The sequence below is a fragment of the Gorilla gorilla genome, chromosome X (assembly GCF_029281585.2).
Source record: "Gorilla gorilla gorilla isolate KB3781 chromosome X, NHGRI_mGorGor1-v2.1_pri, whole genome shotgun sequence".
Taxonomy (NCBI): Eukaryota; Metazoa; Chordata; class Mammalia; order Primates; family Hominidae; genus Gorilla; species Gorilla gorilla.
In genome coordinates, this window is record NC_073247.2 from 48158417 (window position 1) to 48171780 (window position 13364).

A 13364-nucleotide genomic window follows, 5' to 3' on the forward strand; every position below is an offset into this window, starting at 1 on the left:
TTTATATTTGGGGCAAATATTCTTCAAGTTTGGCTGAAGATGGAGAGATTCAGGTGCTCTCAATTTCCAACAGTAAGTTTCCTATAAAAGTAATCTAGTAGAAAGATTATATGTGAGACTATGGGAAGCACTCTCTTATTTTTTCCCCCTTAGAATACATTCCGGAAAGTCATTTTTTAGATAATATTGCTCTCTAAAATTCTTTGCTAGTTTAGGTATTAAACTAGAAATCCAATTGGCTGAGTTTCAGGATGGATCTGTTTGACCTCAATGTTTTTATACGGCCAATAATGCTACAGAGTAATTCCAGTGTTCAGAAACACTGCCTGTTCTGCATGTTCTGACCCAAGAAATACCTAAAGAAGTCTGAAAAGCTCTAGGTTTGTCTCCATTCAGCAAGTGCATTGCATACTCCCAGAATTTCTCAGAATATTGGAGAAACAGCCAAACTCTTGCATAAAATTTGTCATCTTGCAAATTTGTCACTGTGACTACATAACTAAGAGAAAGCAATCACAGTGTTGCATTAAAAATATTGTGTTGCTGAAATGTTATCCTTTAAAGAAATGTTAATTCTGAAACCAACCTTGCTTTGTTATAGGGTTACTGCAACTGTAGTTGCAACACTGAGAGGAAATCCCATTCTTGTGAGCAGTTCCTCTTGGGAAAGTTTTATCTTGTCAGTACAGTTCCCCAGTGTGACTAAGGAGAATGTTTACTTTTACTGGCTCAAAATTATCTTAGTTTCAGATATTTTCATATATTCCATTGTAGAATAAATTTATTTATCTAATGTCAAATATTTAAGCAAGCCTACAAAGATTAACTTGGCTTCTAAAATTTTTCTCCCTCTGAATATTTTGTTATCTATTACCACTTAATGTATCTCATTTTCATTTTTGCTCTGATTACAGACTTGGAAATGGATAGTGGGTCCCATGTTTCTGTATCTCTGTGAGAGGTTGGTGCGGTTTTGGCGATCTCAACAGAAGGTGGTCATCACCAAGGTACTGATTGGTTTAGTAATTACTAGTGGTCAGTGTCTAACTATATCATGGACAAGTCTTCCCAACTCCTCTGTATCATTGATCAGATGTTACAGCAGAGAGAAGACCTACAATTTATTTCAATTTACTTAGCTCAATAATCAAATGTTTGAGCCTTTAACTGGGGAAACTACAAGTTACCATTTTTGATGTTAAAATGAAGCCAAGTTCTTTCTGGGCATGAATCTACCCCACCCGTTGTGTGTGTGTCTGTGTGTGTGTTTGTGGAGGGGAAGGCGACAGAGGCATTATTTGGTTAGTTAAGAGCAGAAAAGAAAAAGAGGTGAGTTCAAAGGGGCATAAATTGAGTCTTAAAATTTTCAGATGCCAAAAGAACCAGAGATCTAAGGGTAGGTCTCATTGAGGCTGACCTAGTTTTTCAGGTTGTCTTTACCACCTTTTCTGTGCTGTGTATGTAATAATCTAATAGGAAAGTTGAAGTGCCCAAAATTTCAACAAGTTAGTAAATAAGCTGCCTCTCAAATTTGCTCTCCTAATTCCAAGTCTAGAGTGGCTTTTCCTGAACTCTAATCTGTTTCTCATCACAAAATAAATGAATATCCAACTAAATAAATGTAAATGGAACTCCTTGTTATAATTTCAGGAAACACTAGGAAAGTCTATCTTTATCAAATAAAATTTAATTCAATTCAACTCAGTTCAAAAAGTATTTGCCAAAACCCTACTGTGGGTTATTTTTGCAAAACACACAAATTCTTCCTGTCCTCCACCCTATCTTTCCTCATTTGCTGTCTATGGTGGGTCATAGTAAAGTTAGTCCAGCTGGCTTTGGAAGTCTTGAAATATAGGAAACCACAACAGTTCTCCTTTTGTGATATTTATATTGCATTATAAGAACAATCCCACAGATCAGCAAAAACAGTTGCTGCAAAATTTCCCTTACTAGACTAGAGATGACTGAGCCAGACAAGTATTTTTCTTAAACATACTTTTAAGGAAAACTTGTTTTCCTTTGAAGAAAATAGATATTTGTTTTCTTCTCATATAAATAAATATGAGAAACAAGATGTTATCCAAAAGTATTCCAATGAGAATGCTGTCCACTTATTTAGTTACATCTCATTTGTGCCTATGATAGCAAAATTGTAATATGGTAAAAATTTTTTCCACAACACAAAATTGCATCATGGTAAACAATTTTCAACATAATTTTAATTTTCTGTTTTCAAAATGAAGCTTTACAACTCCTTATTTCAGAACAGAAGGGAAGTTGGTTATAGTTTTTATCATGTAAGATGCATATAAATCACAAGTTCTGGAAACGTTTGACATTTTTTTAAAAAAGAATTTTTCACTCTTCCACAACTCCCTGTTCGAGAAAAGCCCAGCAATATCAGTTAACATTAGGAAGCTGCTATTTTATTTCTATTGATTTTTCTTTCCTTTGATGTCCCTTGGTTTGTCTTTAATTATACATATAAGGTTCTTCTAGAAGTCTTAGGAATCATCAAAGAAACAGTATATTACTTTCTGTATTGCTCTTCACTGTGTTCTATTTTTTAAAAAAATTATCCAGTCAATAGTTGATGGACATTTGGATTGTTTCCTGTTTTTTGCTATTATGAATAAAGCTGTTATAAACGTGTGTACATAGACAGATGAGGATGGCAATGGGTGGGTAGAAAAGATGGTGTACTCCCCAGGTAGGGAGAAATGTAGAAATAACGCATGGAATCAGGCAGATTCAAGGTGTGATTCAGGACAAAGATAGACCAACTTAGTCTTGTTTTGGGGAATGTTGCTACATAACTAGTCAATGGGATCTCCTTCTTCTGGTCAGCTATTAGGTTGGTGCAAAAGTTATTGCGGTTTTTGCCATTAAAAATATGGCAAAACCGCAATAACTTTTTCACCAACCTAATACTAAGGCCCTCTCTCATCCTCTTGGGGGATAGGAAGGCTGAGCAGGAAACCTTACTTTTTGTAAATTTTTTAGCACTTTTTTGACTTCTGAGAGGAAAAAAAAATCACAATAGGCTGATTTCTTATGTTGGATTCCCTGGTAAAGACTGAGAAATAACTGCATGCAGAAGGTTTCTAAGGAATTCTATAAGAGATAAACCTGGAAAGGAAGTAAGAAAGGCAGGAATGGGGAGAGAGAAAAACTGATCCTCTTTCTAGTTGTAACTGTGGCCTCAGCTGATACTACAGGGAGTGTGGAAATTGAGATGGCCCCTTGGAGTTAACCTAAGTTAAGGAAAAGGGACTAGGCCTTAGTATCCCTTAATCAGCCCATCATTAGTAATGGGCTACAACTGAGGGCAATTCCCTGTGACAGACACATCTGCTGGAGGAACTCCTGTGTTGTCCGTAAAGCAGAGATCTAAGTGGGCCAATTTAGCTCAGTTTTTTATCCATATGGACACTAAAAAGGCAAGTATTTAGGAAAAATGTCATTTCCAGACGTATGTTTTATTCTATAGGTGGTCACTCACCCTTTCAAAACCATCGAGCTACAGATGAAGAAGAAGGGGTTCAAAATGGAAGTGGGACAATACATTTTTGTCAAGTGCCCAAAGGTGTCCAAGCTGGAGTGGCACCCTTTTACACTGACATCCGCCCCTGAGGAAGACTTCTTTAGTATCCATATCCGCATCGTTGGGGACTGGACAGAGGGGCTGTTCAATGCTTGTGGCTGTGATAAGCAGGAGTTTCAAGATGCGTGGAAACTACCTAAGTGAGTAAAAAGTACATATTACCAACGTATATGAGTTCAGGAAAAATGGCACTAAATAGCTCCTCTTCCTCCATGTTTTACTAAGTCTCCAACAAAACACACAGGTTCTAAGAATATAGGTAGCTATTTCTGTGGTCACCATTTCATATGTGTAGTGTGTTTATGCATATTTTCATAAATCTTATGTGAAATATGAAACCTTTGAATCAAATATTAGAAATAAATACTCCCAAATTCCTTTAAATATGTAAGGGTCAAGGCCAAGTTATATTAACTTTCCTAACAAATATAACTGTAGTGTATCAAAAATATTCTTAAATTTTCATTGGCATAATTTATTTGAGGTTAAATGCCATATATTAGCCCCTTTGCCTCCTTTTCCCTGCATGCCTAACATGCTATAAGGCACTTAGTAGATTCTAAAGAAAGGTTTGAGAGTTTGTTGAATAACTCGATGAATAGATAAATGAAAAGTGGAGACATTAAATCTACAAGATGTAATGATGCAGCAAATTCTCACTTCAGGGTGCACCGTATGCAAGAATTTCAAGAGTGGGATGTCCTGGCAAGACATAGGGTGTGTGTGGAGGGGGCGTTGTTGTGTGTGAAGAGGGGTGGGGAGATTAAAAAAGAAAAAAAAAACTTGTTCTGAGTTACTGAATGTTTTTGGTTAGCCAAATATTTCTCTTTTTACTTCCAAACCCAAAGTTGGCACTAAGTTTGGTTACTTGAAAGCTATTTCATAGAAGGAAGCACCCAATAGATACATTATTCCAATTTGAATTAACATGTTGCACATCCCCAATAATTATGGGTGCCCCATCTCACTCTGAAGAGCAAGACATCTCTGTAACTATCTCCTCCCCATTTCCTTTCAGGATAGCGGTTGATGGGCCCTTTGGCACTGCCAGTGAAGATGTGTTCAGCTATGAGGTGGTGATGTTAGTGGGAGCAGGGATTGGGGTCACACCCTTCGCATCCATTCTCAAGTCGGTCTGGTACAAATATTGCAACAATGCCACCAATCTGAAGCTCAAAAAGGTAAGTCCTTTCATTTATCGGAGGGCCTAGAGCAGTAACCATACTCTGCCATGTGAGGCCTGAGAGTGCTTTCAGGGCTAAGGTTGGCAGAGACCACGGGAAGTGAAGAAAAGCTTCCGGTGGTTCCAGAGAGACAGGCTTTTCTTCAAAAGAATATTTGTTAAATCTAATGTGCTTCTAGATAAGTAGGCCTATTAGTGAAGGGAATATATTGTATTTGTATAGTGTTGCTGGAAATTCGGAAGAAAGAAAGTTGGGAAAGTATTCACAGCCCCAACTTAATAGCTGTAATTTTTATATATTCTCTTCTAATATTTTCCATGTTTACATATTTTTAGAAGGTTGTAAATATTAAGTATGTATAATTTCATGTCCTGCTTTTAAAAAAACATTATAGAAAGTGTTTTTCAACGTCTTCACAGGCTTTATAATGATGACTTTAAATGATCTCTTCATGTTCTATTGAGAGGATATTGAATAATTTTTCTTTCATCTTGTGTTAGATACTGAGATTGATTCAATTTCCAGCCGCGCCCCACCCCCTCCACTCACCCAATACTTTTTTTGCAAAGGGAGGAGAGGAGACCTGAAACTCTACTTATGAATATCTCCTCAGGATCAATTCACAGGAGATTTTTTGGTTACCTATAAATTTGGTTTTATTGTGTAATAAAGGGCATCCTAAATAAACCTCAGGCCATTCTAATAACTGTAAAGATAAACTCTAATAGGGACATTAAGCCTACCTTGACTTTTCATTCTCCCTGTACCTCTTTTCCATGTGGAGGAGATGTGCATAGAACCTTATTTTTCCCCTCGGAACTCATGAATGTCTGGCAGTAGCAGGCAGGGAAGAATTTCTGTGGCAATCCCTGCTAGTCTAGATTCCATCAGGCTTTCTGAGAAGAGGTTCGAAGGAAGCCAGAGATTCTGGGAGAGTAAGAGCAGACTCAGAGGGAAACTTGGTGGGCTAATAGTTTTTTCTTAAGCTATGTATTTCTGAGGCCAAGTTACTTATTTACTGCCCTGCTAGAGTGAAGGCCAGAGCAGGTTCATGTAAACTACCCTGTGAAATGTCCAGAGCCTTCTGAAAATCTATGTTTCTAGGCATTCTGAGCATCAAGAAAAAGTTTAGGTGACAGAAAGTGGAATTCCACATGTTAATGCTGATAGGGCCTGCCAAGTATAATCTGCTTCATGATCCACCCCATTTTCAGATCTACTTCTACTGGCTGTGCCGGGACACACATGCCTTTGAGTGGTTTGCAGATCTGCTGCAACTGCTGGAGAGCCAGATGCAGGAAAGGAACAATGCCGGCTTCCTCAGCTACAACATCTACCTCACTGGCTGGGATGAGTCTCAGGTAAGGACAAGACTCCAAGGCTCAGGTCCTTCCCATAGTGTACAGGGCTTATGAACTTCCCCTTGGTTATTGGTGTGTCTTGTGTACTATTTTTTCTAAGTATGTTTAGTGGATTTGGTGATCCGGTCCATTCACTCTCATTTAGTATCGCCACATTATATTTAGACTGCTCAGATTAGAATCAAAGCCAAGGAGCCTGTGAGGGAATAAAAGCCATCACTTTGACATTATTAGAGCAATTCTCCCACCAGGCACTCTGAAACCAGGTGATTGAGATGATGCACAGGGTTATTTTGGGGAAAATTCAGCTTTCTCTTTCTCTCTGTCTCTCTCTCTCTCTTTCTCTCTCTCTGTGTGTGTGTGTGTGTGTGTGTAAAACAGACACTCCCCAACTTAATAATGGTTCAACTTATGATTTTTCAACTTTACAATGAAGTGAAAGCAATATGCATTCAGTAGAAGCCATACTTCAGTACAAGCCATACTTCAGTACTGTATTCAATAAATTACATGTGGTCTTAAACCTTTTATTATAAATAGGGTTCATGTTAGATGATTTTGTGCAATTGTAGGCTAATATAAGTGTTCTGAGCACATTTAAGGTAGTCTAGACTAAACTAACTATGATGTTTATTAAGTTAGATGTATTAAACCCATTTTAGACTTATGGTATTTTCAATTTAGTGATGGTTTTATCAGGATATAACACCATTGTAAGCTGAGGAGCATCTGTTTATATAACATACATAAGCATATAGAGGATTCTGTATATATATATTTTAATCTGTATTTATATATGTATCATATATATTTATATGTACTATGTATATATGTATTTATAAAATCATTTAATTTATATGCTTTTGTATGTTTTATAATATACTCACTACATTTATAATTATTATGCATATATATTGCCAGGTATTATTCTTATGTATCTATTCACATAGATTGTCTAATTTTATCACCTCACCAACCCTATGAAGTAGCTCCTATTATTATCCACACTTTACAGATGAAAAAACTCAGACCAGGTTAGGTCATTTTCCTAAGAGCACCCAACAAGTAAGTGACAGAGACAGAATGTGCCAAAGCCTGTCCTCTCAGCATCTTGCAGTAGTTCATGATTATCATTTATAAATAAATTACTATATATCTAATGAAGGTGATATATATGCATGTATGTGTGTGTGTGTGTGTGTGTGTGTGTGTGTGTGTGTGTACAATGAGAGTGCTCTTTCAAAAATGTTTGGAGACCACTATAATAAAGTAGCCAATAGTTCTCAACTGGGACAATTTTGCTCTGCTCCCCGCCAAGACACACACCAGAGACAGTTGGCAATGTAAATATCCTACAATTAAAAAGACAGCCCCCCACAACAAAGAATTATACAGTCCGAAATATCAACAGTGCTGAAATTGACAAACCCTGAAACAAGTTAATGATTCCTGGAGTGGTAACATCTTTGTAAATAAGCAAACATTAATGACTTGGCCTGGAAGCAGCATAAGCTATCACCATGAGTGAGGAGCTAAGGCAAGAGTCTCTGCATATTTCTGTCCAGTGTCTCAGCTGGTGTCTTAGTCCATTTGTGCTGCTATAACAAAACACCCGAGACTGGGTAGTTTGTAAAGAACAGAAATTTATTTTCTCAAAGTTCTGGAGGCTGGCAAGTCCAAGATCAAGACACCAACAGGTTTGGTTGTCTAGCAAAGGCTGCATCTTCTGGGTGGGAGAAATACTGTGTTTTCACATGGTGGAAAGAAAAAGGGAAGGCTCGTCAAATACTGTGTGATGACTCTTTTCCAAAGCCCTTAACTCATTCATAAGGGATGATCCTTCATGTCTTAATCACCTTTTTAAGGCTCCACTTCTTAATGCTATCACATAGGCAACATCTGAATTTTGGAGAGGATACATTCAAACTGTAGCAACTGGGTATACATAGACATCGACTCCACAACTCTGGGAATCTTCCATGTGCACCCTGTCACTGTGAAGACTGAATTCCCATTTGGGTTTCGACATATTGTTTATCACAGATTCTCCAAGTCTTAAAGGAATCTTGTAGCAAATATAGATTAGGGAAACATAACGATAAGAATTGTTGCTCCATAAAAAGTGGTTTCAAAATGCCACTTCTGCAATTTAAAAACAAAACAAAAATGCTTCGATAAAAATAAAACTCAGGAAAAAAATCTATAGTATATAAATTGCTTTACTGTTCTGTTATTTTAAAAGCCATGCCCAGGTTTTTTTTTTAAATCACTTATTTATTTGTATTGAAAAAGTAATTATTTTGCTTTGCAAAAGTGATCTCTATAGAATTATTAAATTGGAGTGCCCACCTTTCTTAACCTCCTCTATGCCCATCATCCATCTAGTGAATTTCAAATCTGATTTGCTTTTTAAAAATAAATTTAATTAACCACTTTTTATGAAAAATACCTGTTGCTCAAACTGAAGCCTCCTAGAATGGTAGCAGAAAAACAGCATGTGACTATATACACATATGTGCGTGCACACACACACATACACACGCACTAGCTTTAGGCTTGATTTAATGTCTTATGCTACCAAAGTATTGCTGCATTTTAGTCTAAAATTGTTACATCTCTTAGTAATTCTCCCAAAGGAGTGGAAGTATATTAGGGTGAAGAGAAAAAGTCAAACATAGAGCAGAGAGAAAAACAGTGAGACACTACTCATCCATCAATGCCTGACTCAAATACTGCGGCCCTAACCCTTCCCCTATTCTTCCACTTCACCTTCCTTCTTTGTTCTCATTAGGACGCTTGTGCCTCCTTCATGACACACATCATACCCTGTTCGACATATGGGATTATTTATATTTATACTTCGAAGTCTCCCTTTCTAGACTGTAAATTGCTTGAGAGAGATCCAGTTTATTTATCTTTGTTTACCTTTCAGCATCCAGCAGGGTGCCTTGGTTAGAATAGTTTGTGAAGGATGTAAATACATTGTATGTGCTTTTACAGAATGTCTCTTTTTTTTCTGAATTCATGTCCTTTCCTGTAGGCCAATCACTTTGCTGTGCACCATGATGAGGAGAAAGATGTGATCACAGGCCTGAAACAAAAGACTTTGTATGGACGGCCCAACTGGGATAATGAATTCAAGACAATTGCAAGTCAACACCCTAAGTAAGGAGTCTGTCACCAAGATGTTTTTGAGGCTTGCATCTGCCTAAAGCGGCAGCCCCTATACATATCTAAACTTATATATTTTAGAAACTCAAATATGTATATTACTATATAAAGGTTGAATTCATGCCCAACAGAAGATTCCAGATATCTTCAACTTTAAGAAGGATCTTTAAATTATACCAAATTACCTGGAGATTTATTAAAAACAAATATTTCCAGGTCCCCATCTCAGACTTTCTCAACCTGCCTGTCCCAAGTAGGGCCACAGCTTAGTTCTTTTCTTTAGTCACCTAAATTTCATTAGTGTATCTACTTCTTTTAAAGATTCAATATAATTTATACATATTGTTAAGGAGACACTGTCCCCACTTTCAGTTCTGAAAGCTTCTGGGTCTAAAATCTTAAGTTGACAGATGTCTCAAGGTGCTTTCTGCTCTCACTAAAACTTTAGTCATTATAAAACCTTGAGGGGGATCCCTTATCTTGCTAGAACACCTAAGAAACTCAAGAGATCACCATACGTGTACCCTTTAGACTATTGCTTTTTGCACTGTAAGAAGCATACAAAGTGCCTGGGGATCTCTTTAAAATGCAGATACCGATTTAGAAGATTTGGGGTAGGGCCAGGTAATCTGCATTTTTTAAAAAGCTGACGCCAAGGCTACTGATCAGAAACCACACTTTGAACAGGGCTTTAGACTCTAAAATTTAGAGAAATCAAGCCACACCGAGTGGTTGGTATAGTTGGCTTGTTCCTAATTTCAAGATGCCAGGGGGCACAGAGCCCTGAAGGAAAGTAGCCCACGGACTCATGAATTCGCCACCATTTTCTCTGTGATAGAAGTTTCCAAAAACCTTGGTTGGATTTTACTTTTGCCAGGGAAGTCAACTACCTTTTGAACTATCCAGATGCTCACACAAACAGGCTGAACCACACTCCCTCTGAGCAATATGATCCCTTTGCTATTTGTGGAAAAGAAAAAGGAGCAGAGGGGACTCTGCCCTGGGGCCTCAAATTAATGGGAAATTCACCTACCTGCTTTGTAGACATCTCATCCCAAAGCTTGAAATTGTCTTTTTTTTTCTTTCCCAAAAGTACCAGAATAGGAGTTTTCCTCTGTGGACCTGAAGCCTTGGCTGAAACCCTGAGTAAACAAAGCATCTCCAACTCTGAGTCTGGCCCTCGGGGAGTGCATTTCATTTTCAACAAGGAAAACTTCTAACTTCTCTCTTCCATGAGGAAATAAATGTGGGTTGTGCTGCCAAATGCTCAAATAATGCTAATTGATAATATAAATACCCCCTGCTTAAAAATGGACAAAAAGAAACTATAATGTAATGGTTTTCCCTTAAAGGAAAGTCAAAGATTGTTTGATAGTGATAAGTTACATTTATGTGGAGCTCTATGGTTTTGAGAGCACTTTTACAAACATTATTTCATTTTTTTCCTCTCAGTAATGTCAGTGGAAGTTAGGGAAAAGATTCTTGGACTCAATTTTAGAATCAAAAGGGAAAGGATCAAAAGGTTCAGTAACTTCCCTAAGATTATGAAACTGTGACCAGATCTAGCCCATCTTACTCCAGGTTTGATACTCTTTCCACAATACTGAGCTGCCTCAGAATCCTCAAAATCAGTTTTTGCATTCCCCAAAAGAAGAAGGAAACCAAGGAGTAGCTATATATTTCTATTTTGTGTCATTTTTGTCATCATTATTATCATATTGAAGGAAATTTTCCAGATCATTGGGACATAATACGTGTTGAGAGTGTCTCAACACTTAGTAGTGACAGTATTGACATCTGAGCATACTCCAGTTTACTAATACAGCAGGGTAACTGGGCCAGATGTTCTTTCTACAAAAGAATATTGGATTGATTGGAGTTAATGTAATACTCATCATTTACCACTGTGCTTGGCAGAGAGCAGATACTCAAGTAAGTTTTGTTAAATGAATGAATGAATTTAGAACCACACAATGCCAAGATAGAATTAATTTAAAGCCTTAAACAAAATTTATCTAAAGAAATAACTTCTATTACTGTCATGGACCAAAGGAATCTGATTCTCCCTAGGGTCAAGAACAGGCTAAGGATACTAACCAATAGGATGGCCTGAAGGGTTCTGCACATTCTTATTTGAAGCATGAAAAAAGAGGGTTGGAGGTGGAGAATTAACCTCCTGCCATGACTCTGGCTCATCTAGTCCTGCTCCTTGTGCTATAAAATAAACGCAGACTAATTTCCTGCCCAAAGTGGTCTTCTCCAGCTAGCCCTTATGAATATTGAACTTAGGAATTGTGACAAATATGTATCTGATATGGTCATTTGTTTTAAATAACACCCACCCCTTATTTTCCGTAAATACACACACAAAATGGATCGCATCTGTGTGACTAATGGTTTATTTGTATTATATCATCATCATCATCCTAAAATTAACAACCCAGAAACAAAAATCTCTATACAGACATCAAATTCACACTCAATAGTGTGTTCTGAATATATGTTCAAGAGAGAGTCTCTAAATCACTGTTAGTGTGGCCAAGAGCAGGGGTTTCTTTTTGTTCTTAGAACTGCTCCCATTTCTGGGAACTAAAACCAGTTTTATTTGCCCCACCCCTTGGAGCCACAAATGTTTAGAACTCTTCAACTTTGGTAATGAGGAAGAAGGAGAAAGAGCTGGGGGAAGGGCAGAAGATTGGTTTAGGAGGAAAAGGAAATAAGGAGAAAAGAGAATGGGAGAGTGAGAGAAAATAAAAAAGGCAAAAGGGAGGGAGAGGGGAAGGGGGTCTCATATTGGTCATTCCCTGCCCCAGATTTCTTAAAGTTTTATATGTATAGAATATAATTGAAGGAGGTATACACATATTGATGTTGTTTTGATTATCTATGGTATTGAATCTTTTAAAATCTGGTCACAAATTTTGATGCTGAGGGGGATTATTCAGGGGACTAGGATGAACTAAATAAGAACTCAGTTGTTCTTTGTCATACTACTATTCCTTTGGTCTCCCAGAATCCTCAGGGCACTGAGGGTAGGTCTGACAAATAAGGCCTGCTGTGCGAATATAGCCTTTCTGAAATGTACCAGGATGGTTTCTGCTTAGAGACACTTAGGTCCAGCCTGTTCACACTGCACCTCAGGTATCAATTCATCTATTCAACAGATGTTTATTGTGTTATTACTATGAGTCAGGCTCTGTTTATTGTTTCAATTCTTTACACCAAAGTATGAACTGGAGAGGGTACCTCAGTTATAAGGATTCTGAGAATATTGGCCCTTTCTAACCTATGTGCATAATTAAAACCAGCTTCATTTGTTGCTCCGAGAGTGTTTCTCCAAGGTTTTCTATCTTCAAAACCAACTAAGTTATGAAAGTAGAGAGATCTGCCCTGTGTTATCCAGTTATGAGATAAAAAATGAATATAAGAGTGCTTGTCATTATAAAAGCTTCCTTTTTTATTCTCCTCTCAAGCCACCAGCTGCCAGCCACCAGCAGCCAGCTGCCAGCCTAGCTTTTTTTTTTTTTTTTTTTTTTTTTAGCACTTAGTATTTAGCATTTATTAACAGGTACTGTAAGAATGATGAAGCATTGTTTTTAATCTTAAGACTGTGAAGGCTTTTCTTAGTTCTTCTGCTTTTGCAATTGTGTTTGTGAAATTTGAATACTTGCAGGCTTTGTATGTGAATAATTCTAGGGGGGGACCTGGGAGATAATTCCTACGGGGAATTCTTAAAACTGTGCTCAACTATTAAAATGAATGAGCTTTCTTTGTGTCTGTGTTACTGATCTTTGTATTAAAGGGTAAATTCAGCTAGTAACAATTTTCTCTACCCCAGTGGGGTTGAGACACTCTGTGTTTCCGTATATGATATGCCAAACACTTCATGGTTTATGGACTGGGAAGTGAAAGCTGAAGACTAAGTTCTGTGCTGAATACTGTTGATCCTCACAACACTAATATAAGGGACAGGGAGGGCAACTTAATGTCATAGACAGAATTTCAGAAATGAAGAAGCCCCAATGTGACATCTTTGTTCCACGT

The 13364-nt window shown here is 37.5% G+C and overlaps 1 protein-coding gene across 2 annotated transcripts in view; it reads left to right on the plus strand.

Annotated features, from left to right (window-relative positions):
• The window catches only part of CYBB (cytochrome b-245 beta chain), a 36983-nt gene that overhangs the window by 20399 nt on the left and 3220 nt on the right, over positions 1-13364 (plus strand). The window contains exons 8-13 of one of the 2 annotated variants that reach the window (XM_019019658.3): positions 915-1007; positions 3491-3744; positions 4623-4785; positions 6003-6149; positions 9190-9314; positions 10414-10566. In XM_019019658.3, coding sequence (XP_018875203.1) covers positions 915-1007; positions 3491-3744; positions 4623-4785; positions 6003-6149; positions 9190-9314; positions 10414-10540 — 909 coding nt within the window. In that variant the 3' untranslated portion in view covers positions 10541-10566. Of the gene's footprint in view, positions 1-914; positions 1008-3490; positions 3745-4622; positions 4786-6002; positions 6150-9189; positions 9315-10413; positions 13090-13364 lie in introns of those variants that run through there. The other variant, XM_004063989.4, reaches the window with a different exon arrangement.